At 33.7% G+C, this 19,632-nt stretch overlaps 2 protein-coding genes across 6 annotated transcripts; both read right to left on the reverse strand.

Moving 5' to 3' along the window:
- Positions 1-506: 506 nt before the first annotated feature.
- Positions 507-8,469, reverse strand: LOC142633863 (beta-glucosidase 11-like). 2 transcript variants are annotated; one of them, XM_075808119.1, is made up of 13 exons: positions 8,309-8,469; positions 8,000-8,063; positions 4,781-4,836; positions 4,498-4,573; positions 4,327-4,398; positions 4,063-4,150; positions 3,686-3,941; positions 3,339-3,454; positions 2,849-3,069; positions 2,533-2,561; positions 2,362-2,449; positions 1,488-1,578; positions 641-946 (listed from the first exon to the last, which is right to left on the reverse strand). In XM_075808119.1, exons 1-13 carry the CDS (start codon positions 8,423-8,425, stop codon positions 703-705), a joined length of 1,518 nt encoding a protein of 505 aa, XP_075664234.1. In that variant the 5' UTR covers positions 8,426-8,469; the 3' UTR covers positions 641-702. The 2 variants fall into 2 exon arrangements, with proteins under 2 accessions (XP_075664233.1, XP_075664234.1); XM_075808118.1 differs by lacking the exon at positions 2,533-2,561 and having other exon boundaries at positions 507-946; positions 2,362-2,463; positions 2,831-3,069.
- A 3,532-nt stretch (positions 8,470-12,001) lies between these two features.
- Positions 12,002-19,323, reverse strand: LOC142637338 (beta-glucosidase 11-like). Of its 4 annotated transcripts, none has more exons than XM_075811608.1 (13): positions 19,126-19,322; positions 18,861-18,924; positions 16,576-16,631; positions 15,953-16,028; positions 15,792-15,863; positions 15,610-15,697; positions 15,228-15,483; positions 14,915-15,030; positions 14,462-14,682; positions 14,186-14,262; positions 14,015-14,102; positions 13,112-13,202; positions 12,002-12,440 (listed from the first exon to the last, which is right to left on the reverse strand). In XM_075811608.1, exons 1-13 carry the CDS (start codon positions 19,258-19,260, stop codon positions 12,194-12,196), a joined length of 1,587 nt encoding a protein of 528 aa, XP_075667723.1. In that variant the 5' UTR covers positions 19,261-19,322; the 3' UTR covers positions 12,002-12,193. The 4 variants fall into 4 exon arrangements, with proteins under 4 accessions (XP_075667723.1, XP_075667724.1, XP_075667725.1 ...); XM_075811609.1 differs by having other exon boundaries at positions 14,186-14,214; positions 14,450-14,682; XM_075811610.1 differs by having other exon boundaries at positions 14,186-14,214; positions 19,126-19,321.
- Positions 19,324-19,632: the final 309 nt, after the last annotated feature.

Consider the following 19,632-nt stretch of genomic DNA (forward strand, 5'->3'; position numbering starts at 1 on the left):
ACCTCAGGATATGTTAGTGAAATTTACCCCTATATTTTTATTAATTGAAATAATAATTTGAGTGAGAAAAAAAATTTCAGATATATATATATTTCATAATTTTTTGACTTGGTTTATTTGATTGATGCACGATAAAAATGATGTTAGCAGTGGACTCATGTGAACCATGGGTTGCCAAAAGTGATAAATTTTGTCCAAAAATTTTATTTAGCAACAAAAGCACCATAAAATAAGCCTGTAATTTTTTGGACCAAAACAAGAACTCACAAGAGTTGGTCATCCTCCCTTGCACTACCCAGCGTTGCCATCTTCAGTTTCTGACAAACCGCACAAGAAAATGTAAAAAAGTTCATACTTTTAACCCATTTTGGTTCATTTGCACATTCATTCAATCCAATACTCCCTGATAAATAAGCTACCAAAATATAACTTAGCCAAACACACGTGGAGATAAGGCCTTGTGTAATGCATTGTACTAGAGATCTCCACGTATCAAAGTAGATGACTTTTGAAGAAGTGAATAGTCGTTGTCCTTGAAATTGTCAGCAAAGATATCAAAGATATCTATATACCATTTTGTGTACAAATTAAAAATTACTACAAAGCAGCACACTGTTGGTTCATATACTTTGACAAAAAAAAAAAAGAAGAGAAAAAGAATAATAAACAAACCATATACAAAGTACATGTACAAAGTATAATCTACTCAAGGAAATAAGGAGAAACTGCAGATATATTCTTCTGAAGTTCAATATATCCATCAGAACTGATGTTTTTTCCCTTCAAGAAATTGGAGTACCAATGAGCAGAGAGCTTAGGTTGTCTTTTTAAATCCGGGTCATCCAAATCCACGAAGTATAGGCCGTAGCTTGATTCATAGCCATCCAACATTTCAAATAAATCCAAGAAGGACCATGTAAAATAACCTCTTGTATTTGATCCATTCCTTCCAAGATTTTAAGAGTAGTGAGAGAAAAGTAATCACATCCAATTTTAGTGACCATGTATCAATTAAAAAGAAACAACCGGAAATATAATTAAGACCTATCATATGATTTTTATTGTAGATATAGTAGACTTTGAAACGAATGGCATCCATCTCATATTGGTTTATTTGACAATGAGAGACATTACTAGATGAGATAATTGGAATCTACATATCATGGTACCCTTTTAATTGATCAAGTGAATTTTCTCAAAAAAAAAAAAAATTGATCAAGTGAAGCAACTAATTCCATTTGATTTTGTAGCACTAATTAGTTACATCAAACTCTCTTTCCAGAAAATATATTACACATATTAGGTCATAACATCTACATTAATCTTATTTTTGAATTCAGTATATATGTGAAATGGAATCATCAAATCATGAGCCACTAGGTATGCAAATAGAAATTTCTGTCAAGGACTGCAAATAACTCAATGAAAATTATGACAAGACTCTCACATCATCATGTATTAGGTTTATATAAGGTCTACATACATACCTCAATGCATCAAGCAAACTGCCAATATATCCATGTAAATATTTTACCCTAGGCCAGTCTTCCAGTGTTGAATTATGTCTTGTTCGTTGACCTGCAGAGAGATACAAGTCATGTCAGATTTCCTCAATTGGATGACCAACCTATGCAAGCTCTATACTAGAAGAGTATGCCCAAAGAAAGAATGAGCAATATTTCATCTAGAAACATGAAGAAAAGTTGAAACTTTTCTATAGTTTTAGTTAATTCTATCAATGCAATGTTTGATTTTTTTCAAACTGTGCCAAACCATTAGTTTGTGCATTATGATACTTTAACTATTCCTACCAATAGATATTTCAATAATCTATTAAAAGTTTGTCGCATTCTGCCACAATAGCCTTGTGTATTGCAGCATACTTCCAAATCATACTCTCATATGGCTTCTCATAATCTTTTCTTTTTTCTTCTCTGCAATTTGATTTCCATTCTTCCTGAAGAGGATGTTTTCCTGATTCCACATCCAGCTATTATCTCTATAAAAATTGACATAACTGCTCCAAAAATGAAATTAAAAAAAAGAAGTTAAAATGGAAGGAGAATTTAATACTTTATATATTTGCAACGCAAGTCTACAGCTTGGGAAAATATATTTTGACAAGTGATTTTGCTGCCCAGTTACAATTTAGTAAAACTTATCATTGGTCTTTTTTAAGTGAAACTGTGACCAAATTCAAACCGTGGAATCAGAGGCTAAATATACTAATGCAAAAATTATTGTAAAGAACTACTTTGACAAAATGAAAAGCAAATTATCATGTCTTGTAATACTACAATGAAGCTGAAATGATCTGTTGTGCTACTGCTAACACACAGAGAGAGAGAGAGAGAGAGAGACCATTTTCATGAATGTAAACAGGAGGGTTGCCATAAAATTGCTTGATATACTCCAGGATTCCTTGCAGACCCCAGGGTGCAATTGGATACTGCGTCAAACAAGCTGATTAGTAAAGAACTAAAATAACAAGAAAAATCAAACTGCCTTAAATTTTTATGCTCAGCCTCTCACCTCAAATATGGATGTATCATTTCGAATTCCTGCCACAACCAAAAACTAGTGAGTTATTTCAATTCCATATCTAAACTGGATGAGCACAACTACAACTGCTTAACAAACAGGTTACATTGGCCAAGACTTCAGTGTGGCAAGAAATACAGGACGTGTATCCAATGCAGTACGGAAAATATGGAAGTTTTGTCAATCAAACTAAAACAAATTAATGTAATACTCGCTGAAATTAGTTTTAAACTTAATGGTTTTTGTTCATTTGTTTATCATTATCAACCTATTCCACTAAAATCTCAACAATGTGTCAAAAACATACTTGTAAACTGTACCGCCATGTCTGCCCAAACATCTCTATCTTCCATATTTAGGCTGTTCGGGTTATCATTGACATACATTGTGATGTAATGATTCACTCCAATGAAGTCAAATGAACCCTTAACCTGACTGGATTCAGCATAGGTAAAGGATGGAAGTCTAGAGCCTACAATCTTTTTCATGGTCTGAGGATAGTCTCCAAATACCAAGGGATCCACAAACCTGCAGCACAAAGCCAGGAACGGTTGCCAAAAGTTTGAATAAATTCTGAGATCCAATTCATTTGCAGCTTACTAAAGGAAATTGGACATGAGTAGTTTTTATAGGGCAAAACAAAATCCGCAAAAAACTTTTATTTCTTGTGCCTTCTTAGAAAGACATTAGACTTGACAGAATCCAGACTAAGATGATGAAAGCCCAATAGATAGACAATCACACAAACAAATGAAAGAAAACAGATACCACTTCATATACATGATACTAGAACTTACCAACCCAAGTAAAAATCGTTGGCTCTTTGAGTGGCAATTTTATCTTCAGTACTATTTGTTAGAGGAATGAACCAATAGGAAAAGACATTGAGCCCTATAAAACCATGCTGCTTGTCCTGCATTGCCCATAGTTTCTCTAAAATGGCATTTTGATATATAGTCATAACGTTCAAATTCATGTTTCCCAAATGAAAAATGAAGGCCTAAATGCTGTACAAAGAAGTAGTGGATTTTTGATCATGCTGGGATGCTCAAGCATGATAATTGCCCTTGAACATCAAACAGTAGGCAATTTAGATATTTGCTACATTGGTCAAAATTCTGACAATGAACAGATTTAATCATACCTGGTATCGTTCCTTGTATAATCTAGCAGCTGATGCATGTGCCAGCAGAATATGATGAGCTGCCATGTATGGCTCAGTTGAGGAGTTTCCTATAGAGCAGTTACCACCATATGGAGGTGAACATCGCTGAGGTGGAAGAGATCCAGTATCATAACCGGCAAGCACGAACACATTGGCCTCATTCATAGTAGTCCAATATGAAATCCTGTCACCAAACTTCCTGAAGCACACATCTGCATATGCGGTGAAGTCTTTCCTGCATCCAAATCTCGTTATTGAGTCACATTCCTAGCAATTATTTGTGCTTAGTGCAAGGAATGTATATACTTTTAAGTGCAAAGAAGTGGTGTATGATGGACAAGGGTTGGGAACCATACACAATCTTCCGACTAACCCATCCTCCATACTCATCTTCAAGTGCTTGAGGAAGATCAGTGTGGTGTAATGTTACATGTGGTTGTATTCCTGTGTGAAATCAAGAAGTGAAATACATCAGATAAGGGAACACATTTTTATATTAGCTTCTTGGAATTACCCCCCCCCCCCCCACTTTTTTTTCTTTTTTTCTTTTTTAATGAAAAAATGGCTGCATTATCAAGAAATTGGCATTAAGAACATCTATGATAGAAGCTGGCTATAACCATGGCTGATTAGCTCATTGATGAGCTTGTTGTAATATTGCAAACCCTTTGGATTAACAGCTCCTCTTCCATCTGAATCAGAGACCACCAGAAGTTCAAGTGTGAGAGAAAGAATCAGAAATAGCTTATGTCTTTTTTTAGTTAAAGTGAGTGCCAATTATGTGATCATACTTGGGATAAGCCTTGACCATGATATGGAAAACCTATAGGCTTCTAAACCCGTGTCTTCCATGAGCTGGACATCTTTCTGCATAGTTAAACGAATGTAATCGTACATAGAAGGTGTGTTTTTGACAGTGAGTTGATTATGCTTGGTTGGTTAGGACATAACCATATAATTGTTACAAGAAATATCAGACAGAAAGAATCATTAGCTTCCTGTGCAAACAATAAGATGATTAATTGACCTCAAATATGTAATTAGTATTTATGGTAAAAGATCTTTTAGACTGACCTTATATTTATGATACTCATCACATGCTATGTCCCCACTGGCTCCATGCATATTCCCTGAAATATGAGTTGGGCCAATTAAGCTCCTGATTCTCAGATATAGACAGAAATAAGTCTCAGCAATGTTTTATCCACTTATAATGGATAATTCAATTTCATGAAAAAAAAAAGGCTTGTTTTTTTCTTCTATGAATCATTCCATTTTCAAATTCTGACAAAAGGGTATGGTTTTGTAACAAGGAGCAGGCTTGTAATAAGTCTCACATACCTAAGTTCAACAGACAATGATCATTCTTTTAGTAATTAGTATATTTCACCAAGCTTAATGTGGTTCAGGGATCATATCAATCACACTTACAACTATCATTATAGGGGAAAATTTTTAATTGATACAATTGTTAGTTACATCTCATGACTTTCTCTCATAATAAGAATGTTATGGATATATTTCCATGTGTCAAATTTTCACAATAACGGTTTGTATCATGTCTTGTTACATGGTTCATAATGTACTTAAACCAAACAGCCCCCAACCCCAGAAGGAAGGAAAAAAAAAGGGAAATAGATAGTCTTATGCTTGTTCATGCCTTAAATTACTTACAACATGAGATGTGTAAGATAGATTACTTGCCTAAAAGAGAGAGAGACAGAGAAGCTTAAGCCTGAAGTTATGTTGACAAAAAGATAATGAAAAAGACAAATTGTACCTTTGGTCTTTTTTTATTTTATTTTGAGAAACAATTGTACCTTTGGTCTTCATATATAAAAAAGAAAAAGACAAAATATAGTTCTCACCTTCATAAGTGTATAACCATTAAGTGTCCCCAAGATCAAAAAAAAAAAAAAAAAGGATAATGTCATAGATTTAGTTTTTCTTGGACAAATTAGGCAATTTATTTTTCCTTTTATTTTTACAACACTCTTATGGTGCCATGTCATCGGTCACTTCACTCCTTTTACCAATAAATTTTTCTATTTTTTGGTCATATTAATTTTAAATAATAATATCTATACAGTATATAATAATTAAATTTAGTAATTAATTTTAGTTTTTTGACTTTTCGTCTCCCTATCAGTTATCCAACTCTTCTCCCTTTCTTAACTCTTATTCTTCCCTATAATTCTTCACTTTATCATTACTATTACTTAGGGGTGGCAAAATTTGACATGACCCGCGAACCCGACACGACACGATACGAAATTAACAGGTTATGGGTTGAGGCTTAATGGGTTCGTATCATATTCGGGTTGACACAACTAACCCGTTTGATAAATGGGTTGGGTTAGGGTTCAACTTATAGAACCCGTTTGACCCGTTTAATTAAATGAAATTTTACCAATATACCATTCAAATTATGAGTATATAAACTTATTAGTTGTTGTAGTTTATTTTCTTTGTCGTATTGTTATTGATTATTTATAATATTGAAATATGTTTTAGTTTTGAATGATTATTTGTGATATAATTACTCATTAGCTCTGAATTTCATATTTAAAATATTTATTTGCTTATTTTTTCATAAATATTTTTCTTCATTTTGATAAAATCGGATAAACATGTCGACACAATTGACCCATTTAATAAATGGGTTGTGTTAGGGTTGAGGAATCTTAACCCGTTTAATTAACATGTCGGGTTAGTGTTGACCCATATAGTCGGATATGTATGAATTGACACGACACGAACCCGACACGCGAACACGAATTGCCACCCCTACTGTTACTCCAACTCTTCATCTCCCTAGCTATTTTGACTATTCTTCTCCCCCATCTTCTTTTCTATAAATTCCTTATTTTGACTTTTCTTCATCTTTTTATTTCAGGTTTTTCCTACAACAAAAAATGTGATTGCTCTTTCCTTCTCTCTTTATTTGATTTTCTTCTTCTTCTTTTTTGGGCGGATCTGATTTTTTTTTTTTTGCCACATTTGTGGTGAATTTTGTATTCTTTCTTGCAATTTTGTTTCGGGTTGATACCTTTTGGTGTTTGAATTTCCCGCCATAGGCTCTTTCTCTTAGGGGTGGCAATTCATGTTCGCGCGTCGAATTTGTGTCATATCGATTTATAAATATTTGACTATATGGGTCAATACTAACCCAACATATTTATTAAATGGGTCAAGATTCTTCAGTCCTAACACAATTCATTTATTAAACGGGTTAATAATGTCGACCTATTTATCAAATTTTATTGAAATGAAAAAAAAAATTTAGTATTAACCAAATTGATATGGATTATGAAAACTAATATATATATATATATATATATATATATATAATATAAAATTCAAAACTAACGAGTAATTGCACCACAAATAATCATTCAAAATTAAAATATATCTCAATATCACAACTAATCAATCATAATATGTCAAAGAAAATAAATCACACTAACTAATAAGTTTATATATCTAAGGTTTGAAGGGTATATTGGTAATATGTCATTTAATTAAACGGGTCAAACAGGTCAAACGGGTTCCAAGAATTGGACACTAACCCAATCCGTTTATTAAACGGGTCAGTCGTGTCAACCCGAATATGACACTAACTTATTAAGCCTCAACCCATAACCTACTAATTTCGTGTCATGTCGTGTCGAGATCGCGGGTTGTATCCAATTTTGCCACCTCTACTCTCTATTGAATTTGGTTTGAATTTAGTTTGGGTTAGTGCGTGTGTGTATTAATCAAATTTGGGTTAATATTTAGTTGTTTTAGAAGTGATAATTTGAGTTTAAATCATAACATACTCAACTTTTCTATGTATTAGAATGTGTCTACCAATTATTTGAGTAATTAATTATTACAAATTCTATCTCTTATGGCTTTATATTCATTTTAATTTTGGTTTGTCATAAATTATTGAGATACCTTTTCTCTGTTTTGGTTATTAGGGTGAGAATTTTGTATTTTGATGTAATTTTTTTCTTTTTTGTTTCGAATTGTGTTTTTGTTGGGTTTTGGATCCTAAAAGTGTTTCTTTCATTTTTTTTAATGATTTATAAACTTTTAGATGGATAATTTTTCTTTTTCTGGATAGAAGGCAAGAAAGGTTGGATTTTAAGAAAAAATTTGTTGGGAAGCAATTGTCAATTCCTAAAGTACTTTCACGATGCATCAACTTTTGTAAATAATGTTGTTTACAAGAGAATATTTACCTTACTTTTTAATACAAATTAAAACAATATTTGAATATAAAAATATGTAATAACATATGGTGACCTGCATGGGCGAATGTATCCCATATGCTGGGTGTCCTCCCATCTAGGTTTGCTGCACCTTCAACCTTTCACAAACGATTGAAGAAACAAAATTGTAAAAAAAAATATATATATATATATATAAGATAAAGAAAATTTTGTAATTATCAGAGATTTTTTTTTTTTTTAATTTAACTATTATGAAAGATATTTGATTGTCATTTTGCCTTTTTTTTTTGCTGGAAGCTTGTTATTTTACATTAGAATGAGTAAACCAAAAAAAAAAATCTTTAACACATATAAAGAAGCAAAAAGGAATTTAAGTGATCACCTGATAAGCTGAGGCAGCAGCCCCAAACACAAAGTCAGGTGGGAAATCATCTCTGCTAAATTTATCAGTGCCTAAAACTAGTGCTGCTAAACTTGTCAGCAAAACTAGCCTCAACATTTTCCTTCTGGTTTAGTTGGAGCCTAGCAGTACTCTCTCTCTCTCTCTCTCTCTCCATATATATATATATATATAGAAAGAACATAGTTCTAGCTGCTTATTGGATTCCTTAAAAAAGAAACAATCTTATTGGATGTGTCCATTCGTGAGTCCTAACACATAGCTTTAATTTATGGCCGCAATTTTTTTTTTTTCATTTGACTTTGAGAATGCATGGAAAAGACAAGATTGAACTCATTGTAAGCTTCATCAAGGGAGTTTCTTTCAAGATTTAAGCCTGTTTATGTAATTGAGCTCAAATATGTAATCAGTATCTACTATTTATGGTAAAAGACCTTTTAGAAAGGCTCATTAGATAGACTAACCTTATATTCCCCGAAATCTGAGTTGGGCCAATTAGTAGCTGATTCTTAGATATAGATAGAGTTATGCCTGAGCAGTGTTTTATCTACTTATAATGGATAATTCCCTTTCATGAAAAATCCATGCTGCTACCACAAGTGCAACTGAATCATTCCATTTTTACGCTCTGACAAAAGGTATGGTTTTGTCACTATCGTGATGAGGAGCAGGCTAGTAATAAGTCTCACATATCTAAATCCAACGAACCAATGATCATTCTTTTACTAATTAGTATATTTTACCAAGCTTAATGTTGTTCAAGGATCATATATCAACCACACAACTATCATTAGAGGTGAAAATTTTTAATTGATATGATTATTAGTTACATCTCATGACTCTCTCATAACAAGAACGTTATGTATAATATTTCCATGTGTCAAATTTTCACAATAATGGTTTGTATCATGTCTTGTAACAAGGTTCATAATGTACTTAAATCAAACAGTCCCCCAAGATGGGTTTATTACTTAAAGTGGAACTCGCTGTTAGAGAAATCGAGTTCCACATTACTCATAACTAGAGTTTAAAGAACTCAAGTTTTATATTACAAAGAACTTGAGTTTAGAACTCGAGTTTCACGAGGAATTTTTTGATTAAAAAATCCAACTTAGCAGGTGCCACCGTGGCAAATTTTAATTGCAACTTCGAGTTACATAGCAAACTCGAGTTTGAAGGACTCAAGTTACATCGCAAACTCGAGTTTCAAAATAGTGGTAGATCACTAATTATTTCGGAAACAATGGTAGAGCACTAGTAATTTCAGCTAAAGATGGTACTTGGCCATTTTTGCCAACACATTTATCCTACTTTCTTTGTCTTTTACGTTGTGTGAATATTAAATTTATTGATTTATTGTAAGTCACTTTGTTGATATTCCATATGTTTCTTGTTCCATACAAACTTGTAGTGTCTTTTCTGTTACCTCCCAACAGGAATGTGTGAATTATCACTTATTGGGCTTTTAGTTCATTATTATTATATATATATATATATATATATATATATATCATTTTTTTTCTTTTTCTTTTATCAGTTATTCAGATTTATAGTCATATTCATTCAAAAGATTTCTTTTCTTTGGTTATACATTCTTATCCCGAAATAATGAATTGCATTTGTATAGGCATTTTGGATGCCGCTATTGAAATCTGATAAGTGAGATTTCGAGTAAGTGTTTACATAATTTTCTTCTGTCCGAAAAAATAATTCATCGAAATAATGAGTCACCATTGATATCGACACATCTGAGATCGCAAAATGTTCGGGAGTTCCTCTATTCAATCCTTTTCCTTCTTCTTGTTGCTGGATATCTCGTTCGTACACATCTTCTCTTTGTTTCTCGACGAGCCATTCCCTTTTAGAATACTAATACTGAGCCGGACAAAACCAATAATATATATATATATATATATATATATATATATATATATATATATATATATATTCCACGAGCAAAAAAGGAGAGAGAGAGTTCCACTACTATTAATGGGTGGCTCCGCGATTTCTTATAGGCACAGGCATCTCAGGTAATTCAGTCTTATGGTTCCTCATTATCTGCATATGGCCTCTTTTTCCTAGGTGCTCATTTTGTATGGGCTTTTAGTTTAATGTTTCTATTCAACGGACGTGGTTATTAGCAAGAACTTATTGAATCCATCGTTTGGGCTCATAATAAATTAAAAGTTGCTCCTGCTATTCAGCCTCGAGCCTTGAGCATTGTCCAAGGACGTGCTGTAGGAGTAGCTCATTACCTTCTGGGCAAAATTGCCACAACATGGGCATTCTTCTTAGCAAGAATTATTGCAGTAGGATAATGGCTAGGAGGATTTGAAAGGCATTATGGCATTAAGAGTTCGGGTCATCATGCACTGACACAATCATTATCTGAGGGCCTATGATCATCCAAAAGCAGTACCTGGCATACTCCTAATAATCAAAAGAAAAAGCCGGATTCGACTTCTTGTGTACAAGCAGAGCATCAACAATCCTTTTCGTTACCAATTACAAATGGTATAAACTAATCGAGATGCTTCTACACGTCCATTCTTCTAGGAGAGTCATACCCGTCTTTTTGCCTGACCCAGCCTTCCAATCTTTTCAATCGGTCTAGTCCACGCGTGGACAGAGGAATTTGCTTCCTCTAGCCCATTAGGTTGCTAGGACATGATCCCTCTGCTCATGGTGGATATCTATTGAGATTCAAGAACGTTCTTGAAGAAATTTATAATGTGTTAAAATTTTTAAATTTAATTTAAAAAAAATACTTTTGTGGGGAATTAATTGGGGTTCTTATTTATTTTTGAACCTTGTGGAATTTAGATATTTTGGATATTTTGGAGATTAGATGAATTTCTGCGTGATTTGATTTTGACGCTAAATTTATTTCCGTAGGGGATTTCCAATTGCAACTTAAATATGGACTTTTTAAATGAGTTAAAATTTTGGACTTTTCTCTTTTGTTCTTTTTCTTAATTTTGGACTTTTCTCTTTTGTTCTTTTTCTTTTTTATAGGAATCATTTTGGGCTGTACTTAAAATATTTCTAAAACTGTGGTATTTTCAATTAATAGCTATTTTTTCAGAAAAGCCGACCCCTTTCAATTGATCAATTTTTTTTCTTATTTATTTTTAAATTAGATATTAATATTTATAATTAAAAAATAATAATATCCAAATAATTAACCATATATAGTTAATAGCTATTTATTTCCGTAGGGGATTAGCATCATTTATTGTTGTAAATTTTGATCCAGCCCATATAGTTCTAAGAGAACTTTGGCTTTGGCTCCTGTTCTGTACAGTGTAATCTGCTTCTTCCAAATCCTAGAACAGCAGAGAGAAGAGTCTCTTTGTCCAATAAACTATCTTGTTTATCACCCCAAAATACCATCCAAAAGCTGAGCTTGCTTGTGGAAACACAAAGGATTGTCAGTATCAGTATGTAACAAAGTTCAGTATCTCTCTTTTCTTGTACAACATTGAAGAAATATTTGCACTCAGGTATGACCATTTCATTTATGTCAATAGTTAGAGTTGAATCAAAACTCCTCCCACACTAGGATTAGCTTTACCATTGTTTGTCTTATGAATAAAGGAGATTTACTTCTAAACATTTTTTCTTCAACTAAAAACTGTGTGTGTGCATGCCTGTGTGCACATTTGACTGACTGAATGAGGTTAGAAAAACCTGAATTATGTTGTTTGAAATTTAAACTGAAGGAGTTTACAGGTTATTTTATTACAAATTTGGAAAAAATTAAGCTCTAAAGTAGCATAATGGTAAATAATATACTTTTAGAAAACAATAAACAGCAGTACCACCAAGTCTACTAGCACACCATTATGCAACAAGGAATGGCAGAATCTACCGAGAGAAGTGAGCATGGGAAAATGCAGTCAAATTCTTCTCAAGTTTGATAAACCCATCTGAGCTGACACCTTTAGTCTTCAAGAAATGGGAGTACCAATGAGCAGAAAGCTTTGGTTGCCTTTTTAAATCCGGATCATCCAAGTCTACGTAGTAAAGGCCAAAGCTTGATTCATAGCCATCCAATAACTCTAATACATCCAAGAAGGCCCATTGAAAATAGCCTCTTGTATTTGATCCATTCCTTCCAAAATTAGATTGGAGAAAGAGAAAAAGAAGGGGAAATTATGTCAGAGAAGTAAAAACCATGTATCAATGCAAAGAAACATTTAGCAACTTATAATAATTCTCTCCAATGTATAAATTAGCTGATGACTTTTAGTCTTTAGTACAAATAAATTTTGCTAGCTAATTCAGTTTTGAGGAAAACATAAAGGAATATACATATCAGATAATCCATCAATCTAGTTTTACAAGTGTATAAAATGGAATTAATTGTGATGATTATGTATATTAAATTGGTGTGACAACTAAATCTACGCCACAACTTAAGACTTTAGGTGATAAATTTGAAAAATTTTGTGTTGGAAAATTAGACAACAGTGAGTTCAGTTTTATGAAATTTTATCTCCTTGCCGCATGTGTTGTGGTAGAAAAAGATAAATATCTTGCTGTGTTATTTGTATTAGACAAGAGACAGTTAGAGAACTGTTTTGATGTATTAAGTTTTGGGTTCTATTAGTATTTCACTATTTTGAGCCTCTTTTGTGATCTCTCTAATTTGTGATGTGACCACTGAGATAAGATCAGGATGTCTAAAGTTGCAGAAACTTAGATTATAGTGAAGGAAATATTTAAAAGAATTTTAGATTATTTAACAAGATTTGAACAGAAATCAATAGAAAATGGGCATACCTCAGTGCATCAAGCAAAGCCCCAATATGTCCATGCAAGTAGTTCACCCTTGGCTCATCTTCCAATGATGAATTGCGTTGTGTTTTCTGTCCTGCAAAAACATTGCAACCAAGATTAAGTCTCCCTAAAAAAAAAAGATTTTCTCAATTAGAGGATCACATAAAATGAGAATAAATTTGGATTTTGAACTTATCTACCTACTACCCCCAAACATGAACAACAATCGTAAGTTAGAACAAATGGTATTTGAGAGGGCAATGGAAGTAAATATGAAAGATTCAATTAGGGTTTTTCTCTTTAAGTAACTCATTTGTTCATTGTTTGATCACTTTTACTTTGAATGGTGCAAACATTTGAAAGCGAGAGTAAAACAGTTGACATTCTATCAAACATTTGTTCATGGATATTGATCCTCTATGCAGGCTGCCAATTGAATGTTGTTTCAGATAATGTATTATTAATTGCCACATTGTGATGGTAGGCTGTATATTTCTATGTCCATCTATCAAGTCCATGTACCAAAACTAGCAACAGCTTTTACAAATATTAAATTGAAGATAATGTAAAAGAAATTCTTCTCATTTGCTACTAAGTCTGCCAATAAAGGCTTATTATGCACTCTTTAGTAACCTAATATTTTTGTTTCAAAATGAGGAAGCAAGATTCAGTTTTAATATAAAGAAACTTATATCATGAGGACTAAAATCATTAAAAGAAAATTCTGTGAGTTAAAAATAATGTTTCTATCAAAATGCTCTCTAGCATTACTTTGATGAATTATTCTTCAGTTCCAAGGGAGGAAGAAGCACACATACAAACAAACTCTTTATGCATGAGGACACGTGTGTTTGTGTGTGTGTGTGTGAGAGAGAGAGAGAGAGAGAGAGAGAGAGAGAGAGAGACCATTCTCATGAATGTAAATAGGAGGATTTCCATAAGCTTGCTTGAAATACTCCAGCAGTTCTTGCAAAGCCCAAGGCGTAGTTGGAAACTGAGTCAAATAGGCTAGTTAGTATTACACTAATATGACCTTCACAAGTAAACCATCTCTGCTTTCTGTGCTCATGTTCTCACCTCATTTACAGATGTATCATTTTGAATAGCTGCACAGTAGGACAAGTAGTATTCTACTTCAGTTTCATCTCTAAAGACTAGGTAACGAAATGGTGAATTTATTAAGGACCATCATGTATAAAACAATAGAATGAATCCCAGATTGGAAAATTCAACAATAGACAAACAGAGTTGAATTTATAAGCTAAGAAAGGCTATAATCTGAAGATTATCACTGGTGAAATTAGTCCCCATTTTGATGGGTCTATATCTAATACAACATACCTGACAACATACCTGACAAGCCCACTGCCATGTCTGCATCAAAGTCTCTGACCTCCATGTTTAGTTTGCTGGAGTCATCCTTGATGTAAATCATGGCATAGTAATTTAATCCTAGAAAGTCAAATGAGCCCTTAACCAGATTTGATTCAAGGTTGGTGAAGGCCGGAAGTCTTGAGCCTACATTTTTTTTCATTACATCGGGATAGTCTCCATAAACCAAGGGATCTGCATACCTGCAAGGCCAAGCAGATCATGATAGCCTAAAAAATCATGAATTCTGAACCTGGCTTATATACAGCTTATATTCCAAAAATTAAAAAATCAGATGTTTTCACATTAAAAAACAATCAGAAAATACTAAAACAAAAGAATCTCAAAGTTTGGAATCACTACTTGCTTTAGGGCCATACCATATTCACATTACACTTCATAGATGCCCCAATAAGATGAGAAAATGTAACTTACCAACCAATCAGGAAGTCCATGGCTCTTTGAGTGGCAATAACATCTTTAGTTTTGTTTGTTAGAGGATGAAGCCAGAAAGCTAAGAGATTGATTCCTATAAATCCATGCTGCTGGTTCTGCATTGCCCGCACTCAATTTGTTCATATATATGTTCCCAATTTTACTTTTTTTTAACATGATATGTGTTATTGTAAAAATATAGGACAAAGGCACAAAGGTGATCTTCAATTTCGAACATCATATGGCTAAGGCAAAACATTGATTAATTCATTAAATTGACCAAGCCACTTGAAATGAATAGCTTCTATAGTACCTGGTACTTTTCCTTGTATAATCTAGCAGCTGATGCATGCGCCAACAAGATATGATGAGTTGCCAAGTATGGCTCAGTTGAGGAGTTGCCTCTGGTGCAATTAATGCCAAATGGAGAAGAACAATGCCCAGGTGGTAGATATCCCCCATTGTAACTCCCAATTGCGAACACATTGGCCTCATTCATAGTAGCCCAATGTAACACCCTGTCACCAAAATTCCTGAAGCAGACATCTGCATATGCCGTGAAGTCTTTCCTGCATCCACATCTAGATTATTAAATCACATTCCTTGCCAAGATTTCTTCTTACCACACAGAATGTGGATATATACACTCCAGCATAATAGTTGTCTACAATAGATATGAAGGACGAGAACCATACACCATTTCTCGACTAAGCCATCCTCCATACTTGTCTTCCAATGCCTGTGGGAAATCATTGTGATGTAATGTAACATGAGGTTGGATTCCTGCTTAATCAAGAAAAAAATTAGCATACAGAAGGACTCAATCAATGCCAAGAAAATTGAACCATTGTCATTTATGATGAGAATGGACAGTAACCATTGCTGGATAGTTCATTGATAAGATTGTTATAATATTGTAGACCCTTTGGATTGACAGGTCCTCTTCCATCTGAAACATTAGAAAATAAGCAGCTTAAGTATGAGGAAAAGTACTAAATCACTTCTTGTTCGGTTAATGAAAGAAATTTGTGATCATACTTGGAATAAGTCTTGACCATGAGATAGAAAATCTATAGGCCTCTAAACCTGTGTCCACCATGAGCTGGACATCATCCTGCAAGAGTTGATCAACCTTATCATACACAGACCATACTCCTATTACTAGATGGTTCAAATAAAATGGGCATATCATTAGTTGGTTATGTCGTGGACCGTATAATTTGGTATCTATCAAGAAGAGCACAACCAATCAAGGAATGTGTATTTGTCATGCAAAATACTTTTGTTTTGTTATAATTAATTTTTTTTTACCATTTTCTAACAACTTAAGTTTTCGGGACAACTAATAACTTATTATGGTATTATAAAAAGTGGAGCTAAGTTTAAATTATGTTTTCACTCTATCTCAAATTTAAAAAGTAGAAAAAACTACGTGTGCAGATATTGGTAATATAGTAAATGATAAATACTTTTACACACACCCTATAACACACAAAGGATTAAGATTTGGCCTACCTCCAATACCTTTTTAAATATACATGTCTTTTTCTTTTAAATATACAATGGCAAGGTGGATGTGGTAATCTCTCATTAAAACAAAAGGAGATTTATTTCTAAAAAATACTGAAAATAAGTCAAACCCAAAAAATTATTATACATACCTTGTATTTGTGATACTGATCACATGCTATGTCACCATTGGCTCCATGCGTTTTACCTGAAAATTTAAAAATGTGTTAATCCCCATAGTGGTTTTTCACTTTGTCCCTAGTTGACTACGTTATTTACTTCACTGCACTTTGATTATTATTGGTGACTTATTTATTGTGGTTACTTAACTGAAAATAAATTTAAATTCATAATTGGTTAATGAGCAAAGTTGATTAATTTATGCATATTGTTAAAGATATTGGGTTTATATCAATCTAATGGCCCAAAAGGCCCAATATATTGTAAGTCCATGTAGAGCTAATACAAGTTCTTTTATATATCTTACTAGAATTCATTGTAATCAACAATTGAGAACACAATAAAGATGTAGCCCCTAGAGTTTTATCGTGTGTCAGGTTGAACCACGCAACTCTTGCCTTTTCTCTCTCTCTTGCCTTTGCTCCTCTAAATTATTTAAGCCTTGTCTTTCAATAGGGTCTAAATAGTCTTAGCTTAATTATATCTCATCTCAGTTCAACTTTTATCAATTCACGTGATATATAGTCATTCACTTTATATGGAATAGATGAGATCTTGATTTTCTAGAACTTGAAAAATGGGACTACTATAAGAACTAATTGTCACGCCCCGACCCCGTGTGCATGATATTGTCCTCTTTGGGAGGCTCGAAGGCTCTCTTAATCCCTTAAGGTTTTGTTCTTCCCCAGGTTGCGCTGGGGAAAAGGCCTTATACACAACAAAGGAAGGCATTCCTTATAAACACATCCCCATGTACTTCCATAGGCAATGTGGGATTCCATGAAATGCAAGACCCCCTTTTTGGGTCACTACAATCCACCCCCCTTACGGGCACACACGTCCTCGTGTGTGGGGCCCACACTTCTGGCTAGGGCATGGCTCTGATACCATCTGTAATGACCTAAGAAAAAGTGCTAGCCACATTTACACTATACTTCAAAAGAACTAGTCACAATTGAAACTCCTTGCCGTTGTTAATAAAGCTCAGTTCAACCCAGTAAATACCCGATGTGGGACTCATCACACACACACACACATCACACAATCAATCAAATTGTGGCATCACAATCTCTCCCACTTAAATCCCTAACGTCCTCGTTACGGCCCACTTTGTGGAGCGGTGTCTTCGAATCCACACGGGGTTACCAACCTGGCTTTAATACCATATGTAATGACCCAAGAAAAAATGCTAGCCACATCTGTGTTATACTTCAAAAGGATTAGTCACAATTGAGGCTTCTTGCAATTGTTAATAAAGCCTAGTTCAACCCAGTAAATACCTGATGTGAGACTCATTACACACTCACACACATCACACAATCAATCAAATTGGGGAATTACCTCCCCCTTTATTTCGTTGTAATGCTCCAAGGAAAAACACTAACCACATTTGCGCTATACTTCAAAAAACTAGTCACAATTGAGGCTCCTTGCAGTTGTTAATAAAACCAAGTTCTACCCAGTAAATGTTCGATGTAGGATTCATCACACACCCACACATATCACACAATCAATCAAATTGGGGCATCACAATCTCCCCCACTTAAATCCCTAACATCCTCATTAGGGCCCACTTTGTTAGGTAGTGTTTCGGAGCCCACACGGGATTATCAGGTCGGCTCTGATACCATCATTCATGTCTCGCCCCCGTGTGCATAATATTGTCCTCTTTAGGCGGCCCTAAAGCTCTCTTCATCTCTCAATGTTTTGTTCTTCCCCAAGTTGTGTTGGTGAAAAGGCCTTATACACAACAAGAGAGGGCATTCCTTATAAGCACATCCTCATGTGCCTCCCTAGGTAAAGTGGGATTCCATGAAATGCAAGACCCCCTTTTGGGTCACTACACTAATAGTACTTTTGATGTACTAATCAATTTGAATGCAAATAATCTCATTTTTATTTAACGGGAAATGCTAACAGATGCCTTTAGGGTAATGGTTAACAATCCATTTTAAAAATGTTTTTATGGAAAAAAAGAAAAAGAAAAAGTAATTAATATTTTGACAACTTTTTTCATTTCACATAAAGGTGATGTCAAAACTTCCTTAAAATAAATTGTTAACTATTATTCTAAGGGCACTTGTTAGCAAGACCCTTATTTAATAAACATATAACGGGGAATAAACTATTTCATAAAAATGTTAGTTGCTATTAACCAAGTTAGTTATAACTATAATAGAACATTAATTTACTTTTTTGGGGGAAAATGTTTAGAATATGACTTTAAAATACAGTACTAATTACAAAAAAGCTTTACCAGAATGGGAAAAAGAATCCCATATGCTAGGCCCCCTCCCATCTTCATTTGCTGCACCTTCAACCTTTCATATATAGACATTTTTTCAAGGATAAGAAGTAATAGAGAGAATATTAATTATCTATTAGAAATCATCAATTCTTTACAACTGTTAGTAATGAAATAACAAAACAAATAGCACTGTTTTTTTTTTTTTTTCTATATTAAAGTTATGTTTAAGGAAAAATTGAAAAGAATGTATGAAACCATTAATTAATAAACAGACCTGATAAGCTGAGGTCCCAGAACCAAACACAAAGTCAGGTGGGAAGTCATCTCTGCTAAATTTATCAACCCCTAGTACTTCAACCACTGATATGTTTATCAGAAGAAATAGAAAGAAATAAGAGAGGCTCAACATTTTTTCCCAAAGCAATGCTTTGAAAGCAAGCTTGTATTATCCTCTAGCTTCACCCAAATGAATGGCTTTAATTTGTAGCCAGACAAAGAGTGTGTCCCAGTAGAAAAATCGACGTGCAATGCATACGAAGGATTGGTTCTGCATGCATAAGTGTATTGAGAAGAGACAAACTTGTCCTTGTTGCTGACTTAGGATAATGGACGTTTCTCAAATGTTAAAGGAAAGTTCAAAGGAAAGTTAGAGAGTATATTGACACTTGCATTCATTGATTTTGTTGGTTTGTTTAGACCCCGAAAACAACGGTTAACCAATTTTAAGGCCAAATGGTTGATTAATCCATTTATGAACAACTCTTGGTTAAGTCATGAATAA

The sequence above is a fragment of the Castanea sativa genome, chromosome 5 (genome assembly GCF_040712315.1).
Source record: "Castanea sativa cultivar Marrone di Chiusa Pesio chromosome 5, ASM4071231v1".
NCBI classification, from domain to species: domain Eukaryota; kingdom Viridiplantae; phylum Streptophyta; class Magnoliopsida; order Fagales; family Fagaceae; genus Castanea; species Castanea sativa.